Genomic DNA, 24,956 nt, shown 5'->3' with positions numbered 1-24,956 from the left:
GGTGTTACAGGTATAGGAAGAAGAGGAAGTTGGTACCTCCACCAGTCAGCAAGAAACCCTAGCCGCTGAGTTCCAGATGTCGTCTGGTAAGGCTCTGTTTTTCATGGGTATTTGTTCTTGCTACATGCCGTTTTGTGTTTATGTTCTAACTGTGTTCCTGTACTAGGGAATACACCTGTTTCCTCCCTCTCCCTGCTGGATAGAAAGAGGAAGCAAGTTGCTTCTGCCTCCTCCGGTCCTTCTCCCAGGAAGAGGCCATCGCTTCCTGCAGAGGCCGTCCCAGATTCTGCTGCTGCCTAGTTTAGGCATTTTAAATTTTAATTTTTTATCTTGATGTTTTATTGGGCACCCCGTGTGGTGGCCCATTGTAATCTAACTCTTGGTGCCTGGCACCTTTTGGTACTTTTGTTTTTGCCTCGTAGGAAGGGTAAAAATATTTGCTTTTCAAGTTCCCCATGCTGAGGGGTGTTTTATGAAATTTTTCGTTTTGTTCCTTCTGTTGTTTTGCTAGAAATTCTTTTGTTCTTTCTGTTTGTGTGCCGGATTCGTACTTGTTGATGTGCCTATGGTGGTTCAAGGAGCTTTCTGTCCATCGGGATGCTCGAATCCCTCTGTTTCAACCACGCGCACAGTGAGTACTTCCTGCAGGAGGAACAATTTTGCTAGTTCTTGTTCATCAGCTAGCCTACTAGGACATTGCCTTAATATTCAACTTACCATATCAATATTCAATCCAAAAATAACGATATACTTAGAAATGGAAGCAATTTCATAAATCCCAAATGATTTAGGGATCACAAAGTGTGTTCCCCCAGAATTTTTTCAACAACTTAAAAGAAAAAGAGTTTCGTTTTGGCCGATTGAAATACTAAGTACGCTGCTTCCACATTTTGCTCCTTGTGACACCTGTGAAGTTGACACCAAGGGAAAATAAGAAAAAGGGTTTTGACTCAAAGGATTTGAAAGATACGTTGTAAGTTGTCATTTCCTTAGTAGTACCTACTGAATTCAGGAGGCTTAGCACGTGCGTACTGAACGAAAGACCTTGCCTGGCGACTTAGTTATTCCTGCTGTCAAAAGAGATGTTACTGTTAGACCAATGCAGGTGATACAGTCAGGCGGTACGAAATAAAATGATTAGTTCTTTTCGTATGTACCTTATGAGAGAGTGAGCTGTGGCTCCGGCAAGTGGGTTCTGGGGATGTTCCCCTTCAAGCGATAGCTGCTTAGTCAAAGACACGTTTAGCAAGTTAGTTCATACTCTTAGGTTTCTGAAGTACTGAATGCAGGGATTCAAGGGTTCTGGGATGTACCTACTGGAGTTGGAACTTCTGGGTCCTGCACCTGGAACCTCAGACATAATACTTTTTAAGGTGAATGATGTTCCAAGATCTAGGGAATACTTCCCCATCCATAGTCTCCAACTTGTATGCCCCATTGCCCACGATGCCTTCTATGCGGTAGGGACCTTCCCAGTTGTAGGCGAATTTACCTGCACTCTGAATCTTGGTGTTGGGGAATACCTTCCTGAGTACCAGGTCTCCTACCTGTACCGTTCTCAGTCTTACGTTCTTGTTGTAACTCCTGGCTGCTGTCTGTTTGTAGGCGGCTATCCTGATTTGGGCGCTGGTCCTTGACTCATCAATGGTATCTAGGCTGCTGGCCATTTCTACTTGGTTCCACTATTCGATGGCATTGGCATATCGATATGTCAGTACTTGCACCTCAGAGGGAATAACTGCCTCGGCCCCATATACTAGACTGAATGGTGTTTGACCTATTGCCACTTTGGGGGTGGTTCTATCAGACCGTAACACGAAGGGAAGCTCATCGGCCTAGTTGCCTCCTATCTCGTCCAACCTTCTTTTCAGGTTGTTCATGACTATCTTGTTGCTGGATTCTGCCTGACTGTTGGACTGTGGATTCGTAGGAGTAGATTTAAACAGCTTGATGTTCCACCTGGCGTAGTAGTCTTCCGTTCTGTTGGATATGAATTGTGACCCGTTGTCACATATGATTTCTGAGGGGATGCCATATCTGCTGACTATGTTCCTCTTGATGAAAGATATCACATGCTTCTCCAGGACCTGAGGGAAAGCTTATGTCTCTATCCATTTAGAGAAGTAGTCCGTCATTGCCAGCATGTACGTCCTGTTTCCAGGAGCACAGGGTAATGGTCCCACAATGTCCATTCCCTATTTCATAAAAGGCCAAGGCGAGATGATCGGATGCATATGTTCTACTGGTTGGTGGCTGACAGGGGCGTGCTTTTGGCATTCTTCACATTTCTTGACGTAATCTGTGGCGTCCTTCCTCATGGTAGGCCAAAAGTAACCCTGCCTTAGTGCCTTATTGGACAGACTCCTACCCCCTATGTGATTTCCACAATCACCACTGTAGATATAACACATTACTGCTTGTGCCTCATGTGCGCTTAAGCACCTCATATAGGGTCCTGCCGAGGACTTCCTAAATAGGATGTCGTCAATGAGTACGAATATGGAGGATTTCATTTTGAAACTCCTGGTGTCTTTCTGGTCAGGTGGTAATACCTCATCACGTAGCCAACTAATGTAAGGCTTGCGCTAATCATCAGGTTCTTCCTGGGGTGTGGCAGTACACAGTATCCCTGTTTCGTATGTCCACTGGGTGGTGGCAGCCTTACTGGCGTTCTGTTGTTCATTTAGGCGTATGGCAGGTTTCATGACATGGATTAATGGTATAGAGCCCATTACCCCTGAGGTGAAGGCTTCTCCCAGGGTGGCGAGAGCATCTGCTTCAACATTCTGGTCCCTTGGTATCTGTTGGATGTGGAAGGAGGCAAAGTGGAGTTTGAGCTCCTTTGCCACCTCCAGGTAGGCTACCATTTTAGGATCCCTGGTCGTGTACACGTTATTCACGTGGTTGACAATCGGTTGGGAATCACTATACACCTTGATGTGGTTCATTTGCATTTCTAAGGCTAATTGGAGTCCTAAGATTAGGGCCTCGTATTCAGCCTCGTTATTCGTTGCTTTGAACTCACACCGTACTGCTTGTATTATCTGTTCCCCATGAGGTGATTTCAGGACCAGTCCTACCCCTGCTCCCTTCGTATTGGATGCCCTATCAACATGTAATTCCCATACTTGCTCCCCTTTAGCCTCACTTAGGGTCAAGATTTCACTGTCGGCTTGTTCTTGAATGGTGGGGCTAATGTCTGACACAAAGCCAACTAGGGCTTGGGATTTTATGGCTGTTCGCGGTTCAAATTTCAGGTTGTACCCACTTAGGTGGACATACCACTTAACCCTTCTCCATGACAATTCGGGTTTCCTCATTATGGTTCTCAGGGGGTAGTTGGTCACAACTAAAATTGTATGTGACTCAAAATAGGGACGCAATTTGTACGAAGCAGTAACAAGTGCTAAAACGAGTTTTTTTAGAGATATTTACCTGGTCTCTGGAGGTACCAAAGACTTGCTTATATAGTATACTGGTTTCTGCGTACCTTCATGCTCTCGTACCAGTACAGCGCTTACAGCCACCTCTGTTACGGACAGATACAAATACAGTGGTTCTCCCTGTTCTGGCTTGGAGAGAAGAGAGGGGGTTCTTAGGTACTGCTTGAGTTCCCCAAACGCCTTTCATGCTCCGGAGTCCATTCAAACTTCTGGCTCTTCCCAAGTATGTCATAGAACAGTCGGCATCTGTCCGAGGACCTTGATATGAACCGATTTAGGGCTGCTACCTGTCCTGTGAGCCTCTGTACGTCATTTGGCTTCTGAGGAGATTCTAACTGGAGTACTGCCTTGATTTGCTCTGTGCTGGCCTCTATCCCTCTTTACGTTACCAAGTACCCCAGGAATTTCCCCGAGGAGACTCCAAAAGTGCATTTCAGGGGGTTCAGCTTCATATGGTACTTTCTGAGGATCGAGAAGGTATTTTCCAGGTGAGACATGTGTTGTTCTGCCTTCTCGGATTTGACTACCATATCGTCAATGTAGACTTCCATTGTTGTCCCTATCTCCTCTTTGAACATTCTGTTCACCAGGCGCTGAAAGGTGGAACCAACATTCTTTAGGCCAAAGGGCATCACATTGTAGAAGTACAAGCCTCTGTCATATCTGAAGGCTGTTTTCTCCTGATCCTTAGGGCCCATTTTTATCTTGTTGTACCCGCTCCAGGCGTCAAGGAAGGTAAGTAGCTCATGCCCTGCTGTTGCGTCTACCATGGAATCGATGTGAGGTAGGGGGAACGGGTCTTTTGGGCAGGCTTTGTTAAGATCTGTGAAATCAACACATACTCTCCACTTGTTGTTCTTCTTGGGTACAACCACAACATTAGAGAGCCATTCTGGGTAGTTAACTTCCCTGATCTTGCCTGCTGCCAGGAGGTTGTCTACCTCTTATTTTATCACCTCGTTCCTTTCAGGAGCAAATTTTCGCCTCTTCTGCTGGACAAGAGGGAAGCTGGGGTCTACATTTAACCGGTGTGTAATTACACATGGATCTATGCCAATCATGTCGCTATGGGACCAGGCGAAGCAATCCATGTTAGTGCGTAGAAATTCAATTATCTGCTCGTGGATGTTACCGGCACAATCAGCTCACACCAGCACTATTCTTGCTGGAAACTGTGGGTCCAGGACTATTTCGTCGAGTTCCTCCTAGGGAGGTGCGATATACTCTCTCTGGGCACACAGTTTCTGTAATTGCTATGCTGGACCAGCTGCAGTGGGTTTCAGAGCATTCTTGTAGCAATCCCGAGCGATAGTTTGATCTCCCCATATCTCCTGTACTCCCCCGGGCTTAGGGAACTTCAGGCTCTGATGGTACGTTGATGGTACCGCTTTCATGTCATGGATCGAAGGCTTGCCAAGTATCACGTTATAAGTTGACGGACCATCAGTGACCAAGTATCGTACCTGTTTTTTCATACCCCCTACAAAGGTAAGGATCACTATTTCTCCAAGGGATTGCTTAGTTTCTCCGCTGAAGCCTACCAAGGGTACTGTCTTCTGTACCAGATCTTTTTCGCTGAACCCCATGTTCTTCAAGGTTTCCAACATTATGAGGTTCACATAGCTTCATGTATCTACCAATATCTTTTTAACAAGGCAGTTCCCTATGGAAAGGGTAATGATCAAGGCGTCATGGTGGTGTTCTGCCTCATCGGGTATGTCTGCCTCGTCAAATGAGATTGCTGGTAGATCCTGTCTGCTGACCCTGAGGGAGAACTCTGGTTTATCTCTTTTAGTCTCGGTTGCATGGCGCTTTGTTGCTGAATAAGTGAGACCGCATATTTTCGATCCTCCTGTGATGACGCTCAAGACCTTTGAATAAGGTGGAGGTGGGGATGGTTGGGCCTGGTCAGCAGTATTGACTTTTCCAGATTTCGCTCCCTTGGGGAGCAGGTGATCCAAGCATCCAACATTGTAGAGGTGCTTTACTTCCTTTCGTAGTACTACACAGTCTTCTGTATTGTGGCCAATATCGCTGTGGTATTCACACCTTTTGCTATCATCTCTTCTGTCGTTCTCCCTGGGTGTAGGCTTCTTAGGCCACCTGGCCCTCTGCCCCAGTTCCCTAATTACCTTCAATACCCCAGCAAGTTCAGTTGTGAACCCATACTCGCTGAGCTTCGGTGGAGCCTCGGTGCTCTCTGTTTCTCCTGAGACTTTGTTCACTGTGTTCTTGCTGTAGGGTTTGGCTCTTTCGTTCTTCTTCTCCGTTGTGATTTTTCTGCTGGATGACTCTGTTTCGTACAGGTCCCTTCTGTCCTCATCCTCCTCTAGGCGATAAGTAGCCTCTGTCATTTGCTTGACTTCCTCAAAGGTGGCACATGGGTGCTTGGTGAGATCCTTGTACAAATCAGAGTCGCGATGCAGTCCTCTTATGAAGGCATTGACTGTTGTTGTAGGGTCGCACCTAGGGATAGATATATTTTCCACATTGCATCTGGCGAGATAATCCCTGGTGGACTCCTCGAACCTCTGGACGATCCAGTATAGATCACTGGATAATTTTTCTTGCGTGCGACTGCTGGCGAACTGTTGATTAAAGACGTCCAGTAACCCCGCGAAGCTGGAAATAGACTTGTTGGGAAGGTTAACGAACCAATGGAGTGCGGCTCCTGATAGGGTGGAACCAAATACCTTGCACATGCATGCCTCCTTTTCAGGCCCTGTTGCTGCGACCACCATCATTTTTTGTTTGTACTGGTTGATGTGCTCCAGCGGATCCTCTGTTCCATCATACAACGTCATTGTTGGCGTGGTGAATCCCTTTGGCATGCTGACAAGAGAAATGTTGTCCACAAAGGGGGAATCCGCATAGAACTCTGGGGTTGCCACCTCCATGGGACGTGGTAACCCTGGAACCTTGCTGAGTAGGGACCTGATATCCTGCAACTATTGTTCTACATGGCTACATACCCCCATACCATGGTTGTGGGGTACCGAGTACACCCCATATGGATTTGGTGTTCCTCCTGACATGTAAGGAGGGACCATGTAGCTTCCAGGTAATGGTGTTGAGTTCACAATAGGCCTGAACTGGCTGTCCGGAGTATATGGCATATAGGAGCACATCCCGGGATATGCGTTTCCTGCTGACTGTTCCCCTGGATTGCTTCCTGGTACCATTGGCGTACTGTCGGTTGTTGGTATGGGATCTGGAGTTAGTGCCCCTAATCCTACAGGATTGAGTACCATAGGGTACGTCTGAGGCATTCTTGGTGGTGGTGGAATCCCTGGTGGTTGGATCGTACCCTGGGCGGCCACCGTTCCTGCTGGATATACTTGCTCGAGTGGCGTGGTTACCCCTGGTGGCAGCATATCCATATCGAGCCTGGTTACTAGATTTTGCGGCAGTAGCCTCCCTGAGTACTCCCTGGCATTCCCCTGGTCGGGTGTCGACCTTGCCATCTGCTGAGTCGTTCCCAGGGGTGACACTGCATCTATCTTTTCCTGCAGGGACTGGTTGTCCCTTTGTAGCCCTACCACCGCCTGCTGTATGGATGTCATCCCTTGGAGCAACTGCTGTACCAGATCCGGTTGTGACGCTCCTGAGAGACGGGCTCCTGTCAGGTGTCCTGGTGATCCTGGGCACTGCAGACTCCCATCCCTACTAGGCTTGGGTAAAGGATTGATAACTGGTGATTTGCCAGCCTTCCATGCTCCCAGATCTGGGATTTTGGGGGAGTAAGGAGGCTTTGCTGATACTTGGGCCGAGCGACTGCGATCACTCGGTGGCAGGGACCGCCGTTGTTGGAACACCGGAGGTTGCTAGCGTTGCACCTATTACTGGAGTTTGCACTGATGTACTCATCGGATTAGAGACGTTCTGACTGGATCCTGACATGATCAACTATAGAGATGTTAGGATATTTCGAAAAGAGAGATTTTAACCAAGATTTAACCACAATGCCCCACAGTGGGCGCCAAACTGTTTTGGTAAGATTTTACCGACTAAAGATTTGTGAGTCAATGCGGCTATTCCAATTAAAATACGAAGATAAAGACTTAAGTAGATTAGCAGAAAGAACATAGCGAGAACGAAAATAAACAACGAGTATGAAAGAGAAACAGACGAAAAGAAAAGGAGACAAACGACACAAGCAAAATAGTTACGCGGGAAACCCAAAATGTGGGAAAAACCACGGGGGGAATGGTATCCCGCCAATGATCCACTAGTAGTAATAGTATTCGAGGCTGAACCTAGCTGGAACGGTCAGGAGGTACAGCTGTGATCTCCTAATAACTAAGTACAAATGATGTAAACAATGTATAAAATTCTCAGTGTGATGGTGATGTAGATTTTTGCAGATGAGGAGTGATATTTCTTGGGGTGGAATGAATGAGAGATCAGCCGCCCTTGAATCTTGTGTTTGTTGCTTTTTTATAGCCCCCTTGAATTGTCGCACACGTCTTCTATTTTTTCTCAACCATACGCTCCACTTCCTATGAAATAGGAAGTGGTTGCTGACTTTGTCAAAGCTCCTGCTGATTGCCAGATGTTCCTGCTGACCATTTCAACGTTCCTGATGGTTTATTTGTCATTTGGTTCATCTGTGGTCTTTGTGTTAGTTAAATGTCCAGATTCATCCCCCCTTGTTCTTCCTTGTGTCCAGCAGCCTACAGCTTTGTTATTGATCCGTGTGCTTCTGTTTCGCCCAATAGTGAGTTGCCATGTCATGATAAAAATGATAGGGTATTTTTACCCGTACAATCACCGCCAAAAATTCGTTCATCTGCTAGGTAAGCATTACGAACCCAGTTAGTTCATTGATACCAATGTTTTAGAGGTACTAGGTATACGGTATCAAACTGAAATTTTCTTTGATGGTATGGGTCTCGGGAAGCTATTCTATGCCCATGAGGAGACCTATCTTAGCCCTACCCTCGAGTTTCTATGTAGTCTTCGCATTGTCACAAATACTCAAAGAATTGTTGCTATGGAATTCCGACTTTGCAACCAAGACCATAGGTTAACTCTGGACCAGTTTGCAAACATTTTAGTCTTATAGTGCCAAATAACAACACCGATAAGCCCTCCGACTTCAATGTTAACCACATTTGGAGAGCTATCTCCGGGAGGGACCTCATTCACTTGAAGCAATGCTATACCTTTGCAATTCAACATCCGGTGATTCAGATCACCGAGCGCTTCATAGCCGGCACTATCAATGGGCGATTTGAACAAGATAGGTGCACTCTCCTTCACTTAACCTTCTTAGAGTCTTATTTTAATGTTCAAGGGACAAGGCCTTACAATTTTAACACGCCCCTTGAGATGCTCACAAGGTTCTTTGATTATGCTCAAGGGAACTCTAACATTAAGACCTTTGTGATGGGAGGCCTAGTCACAATGTTGGCCAATGACCTTTGCCCCGAGTTTAACCTTCATGGGGCTTATGTGAAGCTCGAAGGGAGCACCTTGATTGAAGAAGAGGCTGTCTTCAATCACCATCGGTAATGTACCTACACTCAAACCGGGAGTGTGGAGTGGTTTACAAAGGGGTGCTCTTCTATTGTCCTCCTGGGGTGGAACGTACCTCCTACCAAGCCTCGGTTGAGTCGGTACTCACCTACACCGAGCTACCTCCTTGATATTGAGATTCACCCCAACCCACCACAACGAAAGGAAGCACCCCGTCAACCTCGTGGGATGCCGGTACAAGGTAATGCACCACCATCATATGTACCCATTCCGCCATACCCAACTCCATATGTGCCATTCAAACCACAAGTTCCCAATGCTCCGGATGTGAATGACTTGATGAACCTTATGCAACGGGTCGATCTTGGAGTACACCGAGGGCAAGAAGACAATTATTTGGCCCTCTATCCTCAATACTACCAAATGGCTCAACAAGGGTATATCGACCCTAGAGGCCCTCGCCCATCTTGGGCTCAACCGCACCTTTTGTTCCCTAATCAAGGGAACCAAGACGGGAATTTTGGCGGCCAAGGTGGAGGGTTCTACGACCAAGGAGGAGGGTATGACCAAGGAGGTTCTAGCGGGTATAGACACCGTGATGATGATGATGATGATGATGATGATGATGATGATGATGATGATGATGATGATGATGATGATGATGATGATGATGATGATGATGATGATGATGATGACGAGTGAGATGGCAAGAGGTGTCAACCACACCACCTCTAATTGTAAGATATTCTTTTTCCCTTCCTTTCTCTCATGTATGGCTGTATTGCATTTTCAATTATCTTGCATTTGTATTATATTTCATATTACATCCACATTATTTAGTTTGCATTGTAATATATCTCACATGTTGCATGTAGTTAGTTGCATATAGACTAGAATTCATGCACAATCACTAATGACCAATCCTATTCTTTTCTACACTAGAAATAGTGCTTAAATCGGTTTAGGGAGGTTTGATCATAGGTGACCATAGTTTACTAGAAATCATGCATCATATAATATAGTTTAGATTGCATTAATTTGTTATATATATCATATAGAATTGCATTTAGTTAGAGCATGCATTCATTCATATCATTGCATTTACTCAAAAATCCAAAAAACATGTACTTTCTCTTTTCATTCCTACTCCTACATGTATATTGAGGACAATATCCAAAATAAAGTGGGGGATGGGAATTTATATTCCAAAATGATAAAAATTGAAAATTTTTGAAAAATACAAAAATATGTCTTTTAATTTCATAATCATAAAACCATAAAAAGTTGAAAATTATCAAAAACCCAAAAACATGTTCATTCCTTTTTAGTGTAAAATTGTATATATTGTATATACTTGTTTGCTTGTTTGTCTATCCTTTTTCACGTTGATCGACTACGCCACATCCGAGACATGAGGATATTGAAGACCGCATGGTATGATCTTTCCAATCTCCTTTTTCCTCTTTATATTAATGACTATGTGGCTTTATTTTGATTGATGCGGTATAAACAATGTGATTATAGGATTGCGTTTAGATTATATGGCATACTAGTCGGTACAAGCATATGCATTAGGTTGTATAAATGATAGTTGCATCATGGCATATAGTCGCATTTAGGAAAATTTTTGTGAAAACATCTATTTGGGAAGCTTGACAAGTGTATATAAGGCCCTTGTAGATACTTTTTCTTCTTGAGACTTTGCTTGTTAGAATACTTGTAAAACACCCTAGGATTGACCCATGGATTAAGGCCTAATCAAGAGTACCTTGTGGTGTCAAAACTCCTTGGCTACCATTTATTCCAAAGTGACCCTTGAAACCATGCAACCATCATCCATATTCTACCACATTTTTTCATCAAAGGGAATGGGCACAAAAATTGTTCAAATTTGAGTTCAAGCATTGAAATGAAAGTCAAAACGTTTGCAAATGCATCAAAAGAAAAGAGGAGTAACAAAAATGAAAACTCCTATGCTACAAATATAAGCACCCTCCCTACAAATGGGGTAGCTTCGAAAATGTTCAAAAGAAAATGCAAAAAGTTAAAAGTTGTCAAGTATTGAAATGCCAAACATCAAAAGAAATGGCAAAAACAAAGTGTTCTCAAATGTCAAATGCCACAAGAAATTGGGGGGAAAAAAACAACAACAAAAGCAAACTCCCATATGAAACTCAAATACAAATGATCCCTTTATCCATCGAATCCACTTTTGTGCATGGTAGAGAGAAGACGACCCTTCTTCTTGTCTAGGCAAAAAGGGGAATTCCGCAATCCTACAGTGTTTCTAACACCATAGAGAGCCTACTCTTGACAAAAGCATTTAACAATTGAGGACAAAGGTACCCTAGCTTGACACAACTTTGAGGTAATTTATTGGTATCCTTCTAGGCTTAGTAGTTTGAAGAAACCGTATCTATGATGGAATGTGTACCCTTAGAATGCTTCCGTTGTAGATAATTTCCGCCACTTAGATGAGGAAAGTGGCTTTTCATTTTTGTACACTACTACAGATACAGGCTATAACAACGGTCAAAAACCGTTGTTATATAAAAAAGCGGACGTTGTTAAAGCGTCCGTTGTAAAAGGTTTTAACAACGGTTGGTTTTCTTAAGGAAACCGTTGTGAAAAATATTAACAACGGTTTTAAGTATAAAAACCCGTTGTGGAAAGTGTGACTCAATTTTGGGGGGAAAGTTATAACAACGGGTTGTTTGTAAATAACCGTTGTTGTTTGTTCTTAAAAAATAAAAAAAAAAAATTAAATATTACTAGATGCATTTATAATTACGGCCCGTTAGAATTCCGATGCATGCAGAATATCCCTTAAATTAATTACCAACGGTTTTGAAAAAACTTATAAATGTGACTAGCTATAAATATTAAAGCATCCTTTACTAACATTCATTAATTGAAACAACATGGCAATGAACCCTAATTTTATCAACAACGAAGAATGGCTTACACAAACGATTGAAGATGATGGGAAGGTTCTCTCCGGGCTTCCCGCCGATCAACACCCATTAATCAAAGCATCCCTTGAACATCAACGGAATTATTGGATTAAGAGGCGTGAAGCGATCCGCTTGTCAACAAAGCCTCATCATCATCATCATCTTCATACCCTCGTCGGCTGTTACTTCGCAACTTGGTCGCAGACCCGAGAGATATGTTGAGTTGTACTCTTCCAACCTTATCTCCACATGCAAGTCGTGTCCTTCCATATATTCAATCTGTTATTGCAAAATATGAAGCCAATGACCCGGAAGTTAGCGGTATACCGAGTGGCGTGATTGGTGGCGGTTGAGAAGCGCTTTTTACGCTTAGCGGGGTTGTTCCGCTTATTATACATCTTTTGATTTCTGATAATTGCTGTAATGTATTTGGTTTAAAATTAAATAAAATGATCATTTTGAAAGTGTTGAGTTATGCTTGTTTTATTTGCTTCCATTTTTTGAACTCCATAGATCAGTCATCATCAAGATCCGTTATTACTTCATCATCCGTGCATATGAACGGACAATATGGAATGAGAAGGGTTAGTAATAAGATTTGAAGCATTGAGAGATATGATGATGCTGATTATGGCACAACTTCCTAACATATATATTAATTAAAAAACAACTCAACCCACACATTGCTTAGTATAAATACATTGCATTATCTCAACTAACATGCATTTCCATTATCTCAATATATTCTCCAAACCCTAACTGCTAAAACAAACTCCAAATAAATTAACCCTCTCCTTAATCTTTCAAAACAAACTCCAAACTCCAACAAAATGAATGATATCATCTTTAAGACTCTTACTATGCTCGATCCGTACTGAAGGACGCCAAAGAAGATGGCTTGACGGAGCGAAGAGTGCAAACTATATGACGATATAGCAGATGCTGAACGGAACCTAATGGTCGATAAAAACACATACATGGAAATGAAATAATTAGAAAAATAAAATAATGACGATGAAACAAACCTGATAATTACAGAACGTGATAAAGCAACGATGAGAAAGAGAGAAAGAGACGATGAGAAAGTGTGTGTTTTGTGTTTGTGTTTGGCTGCTGCTGGGTTTGTGTTTGTGTATTAAGGTTTGTGTTTTGTGGCTGCAGCAGACTTGTGTTTGTGTGGTTTTTAGTATGGAAGGTATTGACAACGGTTATTAAACAACAACCGTTGTGAAATATGTTTTAACAACGGTTGTAAAAAACACCCGTTGTTAAATAAGTTTTAACAACGGGTTTCACAAATAACCGTTGTGATTAATTTTCACTAACTTTGCGCCAATTTTGCGCCAAATTATTAACAACGGTTGTTCATGTGTGACCCGTTGTTAAAACGAATAACAACGGTTTTTATAACCATACCCGTTGTAATTGATTTTAGTAAAATTCGCGCCATACATTCTACAACGTCTATTGTGATTTTCGTGAATAATCGTTGTTAAAGGGGCGTTGTAGTTGCCTGGATTTGTTGTAGTGGTAGATGCATCCATTACTTGTTTTGTGTGTTTTAATGATTGGATGTATCGCCATTTTAGCAAGCCCCACCTTGCCTTGCAAGAAGGCATCCTACCTCATGGTTGTCTTGTTGTGAGTTGAAGGGGCGGAGTGAGACCCGCTAATTTTCTCACATCGGTTATATTATTAGGATAGTTTAAATAAAGGTCTAGTTCTAGTCACCTCTTTACTCGAGACGAGTAAAGGTTCGGTTTGGGGATGCTTCATGTGACTCTTATTTGTGCACATTTAGTCCCCTAATTGAACCCATTTTGCATACTAATATAGCATTTCATGACCATTTTATCCGTCAATTCCTTCCTATTTTGCTTTCTTATTGCATTGTATATGTCTTGTAGGAAAGAAGATAATGAGGCGGAATTCCCGTCTCTTGTGCATATTCGGAAGCTTTTTGACGATCTTGGATGGACTAGTATGAAGAGCAGGCAAGAATGATGACCAAGGATGTAGGAATAAAGAGTATATAGAAAGATCATAGGCTTAAAAGCAAGGATGACGAGAAGGAAGCCATTACAGGAAGAAATTTCTCGGAACCAAACTAAGAGTTGCTTCTTTGGCTCTGAAAGTATGCTAGATAAAACGGCGTCGAAAAATCAAGTGGTCTAGGCTTTTGAATCACTCCAATAGGAGTCTGAATGAGGAAATGACGTCTGTTTTACAATCCGAGCTCAAATAGACAAACTGGCCGCCAAACCGAGCGTCCCCGTAAGAAGACGCTCGTCTCCTGCTGGAAGACACTCGTCTTGAAGCAAGAAGATCTGAGTGTCTCCTCCACGATCCGCTCAGATCATGAGATAGGCCTCCGTGCCAAGACTCCAGACGCGCGGGACGAGCATATTGTGGCGGGACTAGCAACGTGATATGCGCATCTCCCTTCGAGACTTGCATTTCCCTACTCAACACTTAGAAATGCAATTTACTAATCTACCCTTGCTTAACCTAATGATGTACTACTATATATACTCCAATTGTAATAAAAAAATCCCTCTTAGAAGAGAAAAACCTTCCTTAGATTAGATTAGGAGTAGATTAGAATAGATTAATCTCAATCATTCCACAAAATTACACATTAATCTTTCCTTAATCATTTTTCAAGTTTATTATTATTGGGTAATTGAAGATTATTTGGTTATTATTGGAGAATTGACAACTCTTCATCAATCAATCAAGTTTTCTTCTTTTACTCTTTGCTTTATTATTTGGATCATCTCAAGTTTGGTATAATTCTTTTAACCATTACTCTTTATTGTTTATTTCTTCAATCTCTTATCATGTTTACACTTGTTGTGATGATTGACACCATTGATGACATGTTTGCCATGATAATGAGTGAGTAGTTCTTTAGCTAGGATTTATGGGAAATTAAGGGAAACAAACATGGGGAATGATTCATGCTTAATCTAATATGTTTTTCATAATTAATTTGCTTGCTTGTTGTGATTTCAACTTATGCACATGTTATGTTTGATGAAATACTAAGCCTATGAATCCTTGCATTTCTTACCCATCACTTATCTTTTCAATGAGACTTGTAAGATATAAACCAACTCGAGTCTCATTAGACCGTGCATATAGTTGAATAGGAAGGACTAAGTCGACTTGTAGGTGTTGTACAATATAATCGATTCGGCTCCGGGACCCAAACCTTCTTAGGGATTGTAAGATATACACCAACTCGATCTCATCACAATAATAAGTGCTTGCATCTAGTAGAGAACATGTTTGTATGATCAACTCCCATGAATCCCTTATGATCCCATGACATCCTAGTATCCTTTATTATTTGTCTACACCTTTACTTGCTTGTTTTACTTTGTTGCTTGCATTAGTTTAGAACACAACTACAAATCCAAATCAATTGTGACACTAGCAAAAATTGAGATAGATAGACTTAGAACCCAAAGCACACCGTCCCGTGGATCGACCTCGACTTAACCACTAACTAGTTGTTTGTTGAGAATTATAAATGTGTTTGATTGGGAGACGCGACGACATCTTCCCTCAGCGTAACAGATCAACTAGCTAAATGCGTCGACTCAAGCAGCTAATCACTATTAAATACAGTGATTAACAACACAAACCTAATTTTAGCCAAACCTAATAATCTAGTCAAATCTTCCTAATTGCCATGGCTCCCCTATGTCCTAGCATAGGAGGATTAACTATGCATAATAGATATTGAGGAAATAATGACAAGCACAACAAGTAAATTAAACATGAGGGAAAGGTTGCTTAGCCAAACAAGAGAAAGAGTGATGGAGTAAAGATGAATAGAACAAGAATAAATATTGCAGTAATAATTAATCCAGAAATTAAAGATCGGAAATACCAATTATAAAGCAGTTCCAAGCAATGGAGCTCTTAGGTCTAAGAGTAAAATGCTAAGAGAGAAGAGCCCATGCCGTCATTCCCCCTCTTCTTATTTATTCTAAGATACAAAATAAAATATCCGAGAATTAATTAAAAGATTGCGTAATTGTTTAAACCTCTCGATCGAGTAGAAATAAACTACTCGATCGAAGACAATAAGTGACAAACCTCTCGATCGAGTAACTCAAGTACTCGATCGAGGAACTCAATAAACACCCTTCTCGATCGAGCTAAGTAAAGTACTCGATCGAAGATCTTCAGCAGCAAAGTTACTCGATCGATCAGTTTAAGCAACCAATTTGGTCGATCGAGGTAACTAGAAGTAAACCAACGTAAGCGATCTTCATAACACCTTCCGAAGCCACTTCACGCATCCTTAGGCGACAATTTTCGGGCTCCGATTCGTCTATCTCCAAAATACATGCACACGGGACAGGTTTAAGCTTGATTATGCTCCTCTCCAGCGCATTCCTGCAATTAATACAAGACAGACCAAAGTAGACTGTTCGGGGGCATTTGTAGCTAGTCGCCACATTGTAGACACCTCGTTTCTACACCTCCCGCAAACCACCCGGTGATGATTGGGCCGCATGTTTGGTACGCGGAACGATTTGTGACAGTTCGTAAGTTTATCGTCAAGTGATTGCTCAAATATTAATGTCTACCTCATAATTGTCATCTACGTGCCGATACGGTCGTTTTGACAGTAATTAGAGTACATTTGGAGTCCGGGTCAAAAACCGTCTTCATTTTCTATAAACCGTCAAATCCCGAGTCAAAGCAATGTGCTTGTCTACCTAAGGTTAGGATGTCATAAAATGTTGAGATTATATCTCATTTTGAGTCTCATGTCACTTCATTAGGCTAAACTTAAGGTTTAAATTACAAAATGTGCATTTCATTTAGTTAAATTGACAACCCGAGCTTTAGGCCCGTTTTACGAGGTCATAACGAGTTTTTTGGGTCAGGCCTATTTCACAGAAAGTTCTATATCCCTTTCTTAGCTTTCCAACGCCACCGAAATCACCTTATTCCGAGTCTTGTAGAGAAAGTTATGCCTAAAATACGACAGGCTGTCAAACGCGTTTTCTACGCGCAAAGGAACCTACCCGGGAAAGGACGCAGCAAGTGCTGCGCCTCTTCCAAGGGACGCAGCACTTGCTGCGCCTTTTCCCAGGGCTTTCATTTTGTCCAAATTTCCGTGTTTTAACCTAAGTCGGTTATTTACGGATCTTTCCTTCCGTATCCCAGTCTTACCATAATTCCTCCGTGTGATTAGTATAAATAGGAGCTTTCGCTCCTCATATTTCTCACGCGAGTGTCCGCCCTTCTCTTCTCCCTTTGCATTCTAGACTTTGTTCTTACTTATTGGCGCCTACGTGCTTGAACTTTCGACCACGTAAGCTCGGATCTTTCCGGGTACCAGCCTCTCCGTTGCATGACCGACCAATTTGACCAACTACACTCAATCAACTTAATTAATCAATCGTTTTCCTCTTACGAGGGCACTCTCTTTGCATTCGCGTCGAGCATCACTAATCGATATCTTAGTTCTTCTCGTTTCGTCAACATGTAAGTCTGAGGGTGTAAATCTCTCTTTTATTTATTGTATTCTACCTTTTCGTATCATCAATTGTAAGGTTTATGTCGAAAATACCGTTAAAACCGATTTCTAAAACCCTTTGTTAAAACCTGTTTTTGCGGATTTTCAGTAAATAACCGTCGAGAAAGGACGCAGCAACTGCTGCGCCACTTCGAAGGAGCGCAGTTCCTGCTGCGCCTCTTCGTGAGGCTGCCGCAGTTCCTGCTTCCTTTCTCCTTCGTTTGTCCTCTGTAATTCGTGTTCAAAATCTTTCTTTTGCTTGTTCGTTTGTTAATTCTTCGTCTTAATATCATAATAATTCCACATGTGTTATAATCACTGTCATTCTCATGTCTAGTTTGTCATAAATCCGACTTAAATCCCTAATAATTCAATATTTGCGGGTTTTCGTCATTAAGTTCAATCCGGGTTGTAGGAATTCGATTTCTTCATATTGAGTTTAAGAATTCGTCTTTGATATAGTTTACATCTGTTATTTCACATGTTCATTGCATATTTATCATTAAACCATCATATCTAACCTAATTAATCGATTTAATTTGTTTAGTTTGTTAATATTTTTCACTTCTGTCATTATTCCATCATGTAATTAATCCGTTTGCATCCGTCTCCTTCATATTTTACTGTTTTTATGACCTATTCATGTGTTAAATAACATATTAATCACTTCCATCCGAGTAAATAATTTAATCGATCTTTAAATTCACCAACGAGCATTAACAACATGCAATTAAAACTTCACCTGTATCGGGTCAGAATGTGACGCGTCTGTCTGCGCGCTATTCAAAGGACGCACTCTGCTGCTTTGTTCGGGTTGAATTCGTCCCCAACTCCGTTTCTGCCTTGACATAGTTTAATTAGTTTACGTATTAATCAACTATTATCCGTAATATCACGCTAATTCCTGTTCGTTAGTTTATTTGATTCTTTCTTTTATTCCTTTTTCCCAAATTATTCGTTTTGAAGGTATTTTCGACATAAATCACCTATTCCATTGTAATTAATGTAATTTTCATTATTGTAATTCATAATTATTGTATTTCTTTTATTGCTTGTATGCTTTCGCATGTAAAAGAGCATTAAATCCTACCTCGACATTAATTGCATGCTAAACTACGTGTTAACCGACTTAGTATTAATTCTCACATGCTAGGATTAAAACTTGGATGTTGCATTGCATGCATATAGCCGACGATATATCAAGTACGAATAACTTCCCTAATCATTAGTAGAGGCCGCTATCGAGGCGGGCGGGATTAGGTGTTCGATCAAAAGAGCTTCCTAATACGTACCCTCACCCCTTACTCCAGATCTCCGTGAACACCCGTGTTCATTGGCATCCACGAGAGTCATTCTAGACATAGAATGCTAAGGGTAACGATTGCTTAGTGTTCATGTCACTACTTTTTGTCTTGACATGACACGAGGTATTCGAACGGTTCCAATTTCCCATAAAAATTGGTGGCGACTCCATACAAAAATGCAAACGCTTGTTTCCCAAGCGCCCCCGTGGCCCCCGCTGTCCACAGTTTGGCGACTCCGCTGGGGATAATACACTTACGTGTAGCTAAGGGTGAAACTTGAACAAGGTTAGGGAATAGTTTGTACAAGACAATTGTCGGTTTTCATAACTCGGTCTTCCTAGACCGTTTTATTCGGCCTTCCTAGGCCCAACCCAACCCATTCGACCAATCGTCCCGTCTAAACAGTCCTAATTCTTATTTGGGCCTAAGGATGGATAGCGATTGACGTCATCCATACCATGATGCTTACTCTTGTTTGTATCAAGGACTTTCACTACTTGAGGAAATGGACTAGGAATCGGCCTTACTCTTGTTTGGTACGAGCCTCTCCACAGACTTCGGGTTTGATTGTTCGGTATGGCAACCCACCCTTTAAACCAAAACCCTTCTAAATGCACTCAGCATCCCGTTATAATGCTTATATAATGTTTGTACCTTACGTGATCACCATTTCTGAACAAAACCTTTTTGTAAAATAAAATCCTTTTCAAAATATAAATATTTTCAAAATAGCGCAAAACCCAGTCAAAATTCTGTCCGTTTATCGAGTCAAATTTCGGGCCTCAAACCCATTTCAAAAAACCAAAAAAAAAAACAAAAACGTTTTTTTTATTTAAAAAAAAAAAATCCAAAACAAAAAAAAAACATTTTATTCAAAATATTTTTCAAACCTTGTAAATGTAAATATGTAAATTCAATTGGGCTAAGTTAGAGTCAAAGTTCAAACCGACTATGTCCTAGTCGGAACTATGTCGAGTCGTAAACCCGTCTTCCTTTACATTTTGGGTCTTATCAAAATTCAAGTCAAGTCCTAAGGCTTCACGCCGTCATTTTGGACCCCCTACCCCAATTCAATTAGGAGCTAAACATTTCCACACCTCGACTCACACACTCGAGGCTAACACATCGAGTCGTTCCCATATCCGTTTCTTGAATTCTCCTAATGACACGTTCGGGACACACATACCCGAACCTTGAGTCAAGTCTGTCTTAAGCAACACACGTCTTAGAATCAACACGTGTCATCAATCCCGTCAATAAGGTCTATCATATGAAGGTCACTCCGTCAAAGTCAACAGTCGAGTCTAAAACTATAGTCAAGCACCGTGAGTCCAAACACGAGAGGTCACTCACGACATTTCCTGGATTCACAAATCAAGAGTCTAGTCATCTCGTCTCGTTGCATGTCCTTTGTTTGTTGCCTTAGTATGCGTGATCCTGTGTCAAATCAAGTCGTAATGCGCATCATTTTCTTCTCGGTAGGAATTCTGCAATTTCCAGTGGAAGTATTCAAGAACGTTTATCTATCGTCGTCGAGGGACTAAGTACTGCAGTTATTAAGCTCCAGGCCACCGTCGAAGACTTGAGTGCTCGTGTCATTAATATGGAAAACAAGATAGGCATGATGAAACCTTTACCATCTTCTCATACCCTAAGGCCAGGGCATAGCTTCAACACGATTCACCCATCTAAAAAGGCCAATGAAGGCAAGGGAGTTAACCTCTTGCAAACCCCACCCAGAAGGCCGGGACGAGTTCATAGGGAATTCCATGACCTCGGAACCACATATGAAGTAGCTCTACGAAGACTGGTCTCCCAGGGAAAACTTCATCCAATCGGTCCAACCCCAGACCCTGAAAAGATATTCCCTAGATGGAAGGGCGATTCATATTGTCAGTACCATAGAGGTAGGGGACACGATACGGAGGAATGCTTTTGTCTAAAGCATATTATCCAAGACATGATTGAAGAGGGCAAGCTTCCTGTGCCACCTTCCGCCAAGAAATCTAAGAAGACCGACCCTCTTGGGTCAAATATCATTAAACATGATGAAGAATCGTTCCTGGATTGTTCTCATCTCCTCGATCCTCGTAACGATGAAGAGATCAATGTCCTCGAAGACGAAGATATCCAAAATGGAATGCTCATGCTTTCCAGGGCCTTTGACAACAAATTTTCCAAAATAGAGGGAGCTATTGATCGCTTAAACTCTCGGCTTTCCAACATTGAAAACCAGTTCGCCGAAATGGGTAAGAAGCTTGATGCCCAACCTCTCAAAATGAAAAGTGTCCAGACAAACCCTCAACTTGACAGTCCTAAGGAGAAAGCAACAAATGGACAATCTATTCTTAGTTCTTCTCATCCAGGAATCAAAATCAATAAAGGCATCCTCATGGATCCTTCGTCAAAGAAACCTAACAACCCTCCAAGGTCATTTACAAAGGCTTCCGAAAATAAGGGCACACCTCCTAGGAAATTTACTAACATTGGTATTAGATACGCCGATGCCTTTCAGAGACTCATGGAACAACGAATGTTGAACCCTATAGGACCCACACCCGAACCAGAAAGGAAATCCAAATTCTGGGATGAGAATTCGTACTGCAAATACCATAGAGGCAAAGGGCATGATACAGAGAAATGTTACAAATTAAAAAACGTCATTCAGGATATGATCGAAAACGGGAAGTTTTCCCTCTCAACTTTTAACCCACATGGAAGGTTAGGCAATCCTCATGGATATACCACTTATCAAGAAACTTTTCTTGACTATTACCCTTTCAATGTTCCCAATGACGAAGATGAGGTGCTCAAATGGGTGAATGCTCAAAGTCAGATGCCGAAGCCAGTTGCTGGAAGAGAATATGCTCAAGCATGGGCCGATGATTACGAGTCTAGGTCTAAAATCGCGTCAAAGTCCGGGTCCAAGTCCGAGTCTTAGGCTTTCTATCTCATATTTGTTCTAGTATCTTTCTCCATTTTCATTCCTAGTGACAACCTGGGGGCTGTCCCATGAGTCACGTGTCTTCTCATATCTATGTTAAATACATTTATTATCCATTTCAATAATAGCACACTTTTCAATCCACATATTCTATCATATCTCTTCCTCTAACCTTTTCCTGTGACAACAAGAATTGGTTTGAGACATTTTTTAAAATGACAACAACAACGCATGTCCGTCGATGTGAGTGCACTTAGATGATGTTCCATTCTAAGTTGTAGAGGACCCGAAACTCCGTGTTCTTTTCCTTACCTATTCCATGTCTGGCAATAGAAACCACAATATAACCCTAGTTTAGGACGAGCATATCTTAAGAGATTCTAGGACGAATCCAGACCGTCTCCCTTGTTAACGATCCATGACGGAAGGCAAGCCCATTCCCCACAATAAACAACCCGTGTTACTAAAAAACCTACCCATTTCGCACCAAAGGTGCTAGTCTGACCCAAATCCATGGTAGCAAGTAAGTCCAAGACGATACGAGCCATGATCAAAGATAAAGGCTCAATCAAGAGAAATACCCAAGATCAATATTCAAGGCCGTAGTTATGCCCGTAATCCAAGACAAAAGAGTCAAAAGAACAAGGCTCGATCAAGCAAGTTAAGTCAAATATCCAAAGTCAAAGTTATTCAAAAAACTTGAATCAAAATCTGAGCAAAAAGCCGAGATATATTCCAGACCAAGAATCTGAGTCTGAATGAACAAGCCTCGAAATCAAATACGAGAATCTTTGCTGAAGTCTATATAGAATCAAGACACCAATGAAGATGGTTAGCTAGCACCCTCACTTAGCCTTTCACACATCACACCCTAAGTCCTTCTCGAGACCGTTACCAGGGAGATAGTTAGGAATTTTGAGAATCCTCTCAAGCTTGTCAAATATACCCATCCTTTAGGGCCAAGACATGGAAATTTGAACCTACGTCATTTTAACCTACCTTTATGTGCTCAGGCTACATCAAGCCAAGAGACCCCATTTCCAAGCCACATTACAAGCCATAACCCCATAAAGCCTTAACTCCACAAAATCAAGCTCCAGAGATTTGTTCATCAAAGCCTCTTATTACCGAACTCCACATTCCAAATATCCAATCCAGTTTCACCTTGACCCATACACGGAGTCTTCAAATACTTTGCTACCTAGAACGGGACATAACCATACTCATCCTTAGGGTCCACTAGGTGTGCTCACATGACAAGGAAATTTTTACAAAATTAGTTACACCTCTTTGGTCTATGATCAAAGGAAGTTATCTCAAATTGATTCTTCGAGTCACCAAAGGAATACACCCTTGTGACCCTGCACTTTAAGGCCCTAACAACATAGCTTAGGCACACACTTGAACTACGATCTGGTTTGATTTCACTTCACGTGAATACGTAGGCAGTCCTCAAGGACACAACCATCTCAACCATCACAATTTTCAACCTTCCAACCTCAATTAACATCCCTTCCACAACCAACACCTCTATACTGGGGGTTCCTTATTGTCGCCCAGTCTCTTTTTTACCAAATTCCAGAGTCATATTCTCATCTTGGGGACTTCTCTTCCAAGAGGCCACCCTTCCTTTATTTCTCTAAGTCTAGCTAGTACTCGGTCCGGACAATGACAAAGGCCTTAGATCGATTCTCCAAGTCATCGTGCCTCAAGAGGGGTCTCTTTTACAGCAAACGATGTCGAAAGACGTTCTAGTAGACAGCTGCTACACGGCACATGCCTTGCCTTTATATGCCTTCATCATTCTTGCAATTCTTATACCTTTGGAACTGATACGCATTGTCACGCACACTTGGCTAGGGGTTGCGCATACTTAGGCAAAGTCCGTCAAAGTCATCCCTGTGTCGCGTCAAATCTAAGTTAGTGTCGCGTCAGTCAAACCTAAGTCTATATTTTTGCATCCTAGTAGGTCTGTGTCATGTCAAGTCCTATGTATAAAGCCCATTGAATATGCATAACGCATTACAAACGACAAAATTCTTTGAACAAGTTTTAAACGACTTTTAAAAAGAAACGACTTTTGCAAGCCTATGTGTTTCCTTATTCGAGGTCCATGTGATAATCGCTTACGTGCATATATTAGATTGCATTCTTGTGTGGTTACTAACCATGCAGGTAAGTATTAGATGCAGTACTTTACCAAGACCTTGTTTGTCATAATGAGCGAGTATTTCCCGACAGGTGTTTCGACACGCCTTCATTATATTTCCCCAAGCGAGAGTAAGCGGATAGACAATCTCTCTCAAGACATGGAAATAAAATCCCGATTATGTTCCCCAACGAGAGTTCACGACCGACAGTCACTTCCTCTCGAGACATGGAGATCAACATTGACCCCGCGTTCTTCTGAAGTTTGTTTGAAGACTACCCAAGCAGATTTCCCTCAGCAGTTCCCGCCCGTGTCCTGCTACTCACAATATTCCTTGTTTCCTCATAGAGTTCGGCAAAGGTGTCGTTCTCCAGAAGTTCCCAAACCAGAGCCTCCTTCTTTAGGTTCATAAACCCCGAAGTTAGGATTCTTACCCCTAGATTCTTAGATCCCAAAATGGCTTCCCATAGGTTCATAAGCTTTTAAGCTCCCACACCAACGTCCTTAAATTCATAAACCCATAAAATCCTTTTGGAGTTCTCATACCTCAGAAAGCTTAAGTGCATGCGTTCAAAATAAGAATTAGTAACCCAGTAAGTTCCTAAACTTGACCTTAGGATCCCAATTCCTTTAGGTTCACAAGCCTTTAACTTCTCATACAAGCCTTTCATATACCCAGGTTCATACACCCAACTCTTTAGGTAACCCTTTTCAGATAACCCTTCAGATCTTTCAGAAACTTACCTTAATCTTTCAGACAACCCTTTAGATAACCTTTCAGGATAATCCTTCCTTTAGCCTTATCCCTTCAGATAACCTTCCTATATTCAGATAACCTTCAGATACCCTTCAGATAACTCCTTAGATAACCTTTTAGGATAGTCCTTCCTTCAGCCTTATCCCTTCAAGATAGTCCTTCATATATTTATCCTTTCAATAACCTTCAAATAAACCCTTTTCAGTTAAGTCCCCTTTCAGTCCTTCAGAGAATTATCCTTCAGCCTTCCCTTTAGTGAGAGATAGCCTTCAGAGTTAGCCTTCAGAAGTGTTAAGAGATTCCTTCAGGATCATTGTGATCCCCTAATGCCTTCAGACACCAAGTTATCTTCAGACCAAAGAGTTTTGCCAAAGCGTCTTCAGTT

The 24,956-nt window shown here is 41.9% G+C and overlaps 3 protein-coding genes across 3 annotated transcripts; all 3 read right to left on the bottom strand.

Moving 5' to 3' along the window:
* Positions 1-2,585: 2,585 nt before the first annotated feature.
* LOC141617020 (uncharacterized) lies at positions 2,586-3,320 on the bottom strand. The gene has a single exon (XM_074434190.1). It carries the CDS (start codon positions 3,318-3,320, stop codon positions 2,586-2,588), a length of 735 nt encoding a protein of 244 aa, XP_074290291.1.
* A 1,376-nt stretch (positions 3,321-4,696) lies between these two features.
* LOC141617019 (uncharacterized) lies at positions 4,697-5,029 on the bottom strand. The gene has a single exon (XM_074434189.1). The coding sequence runs from the start codon at positions 5,027-5,029 to the stop codon at positions 4,697-4,699; it is 333 nt and encodes a 110-aa protein (XP_074290290.1).
* A 39-nt stretch (positions 5,030-5,068) lies between these two features.
* LOC141617018 (uncharacterized) lies at positions 5,069-6,340 on the bottom strand. Its single transcript, XM_074434188.1, has one exon. It carries the CDS (start codon positions 6,338-6,340, stop codon positions 5,069-5,071), a length of 1,272 nt encoding a protein of 423 aa, XP_074290289.1.
* Between the last annotated feature and the right edge of the window lie 18,616 nt (positions 6,341-24,956).

Source organism: Silene latifolia, chromosome X (genome assembly GCF_048544455.1).
Source record: "Silene latifolia isolate original U9 population chromosome X, ASM4854445v1, whole genome shotgun sequence".
In the NCBI taxonomy this organism is placed as follows: domain Eukaryota; kingdom Viridiplantae; phylum Streptophyta; class Magnoliopsida; order Caryophyllales; family Caryophyllaceae; genus Silene; species Silene latifolia.
The sequence above is the reverse complement of the archived record's forward strand: the minus strand, read 5'-3'. Positions and strand labels throughout refer to the sequence as shown.

Coding starts and splice junctions, on each gene's coding strand:
- LOC141617020 (XM_074434190.1), bottom strand. CDS start 3,320: ATGAGGAAACCCGAATTGTCATGGAGAAGGGTTAAGTGGTATGTCCAC.
- LOC141617018 (XM_074434188.1), bottom strand. CDS start 6,340: ATGGAGGTGGCAACCCCAGAGTTCTATGCGGATTCCCCCTTTGTGGAC.
- LOC141617019 (XM_074434189.1), bottom strand. CDS start 5,029: ATGGGGTTCAGCGAAAAAGATCTGGTACAGAAGACAGTACCCTTGGTA.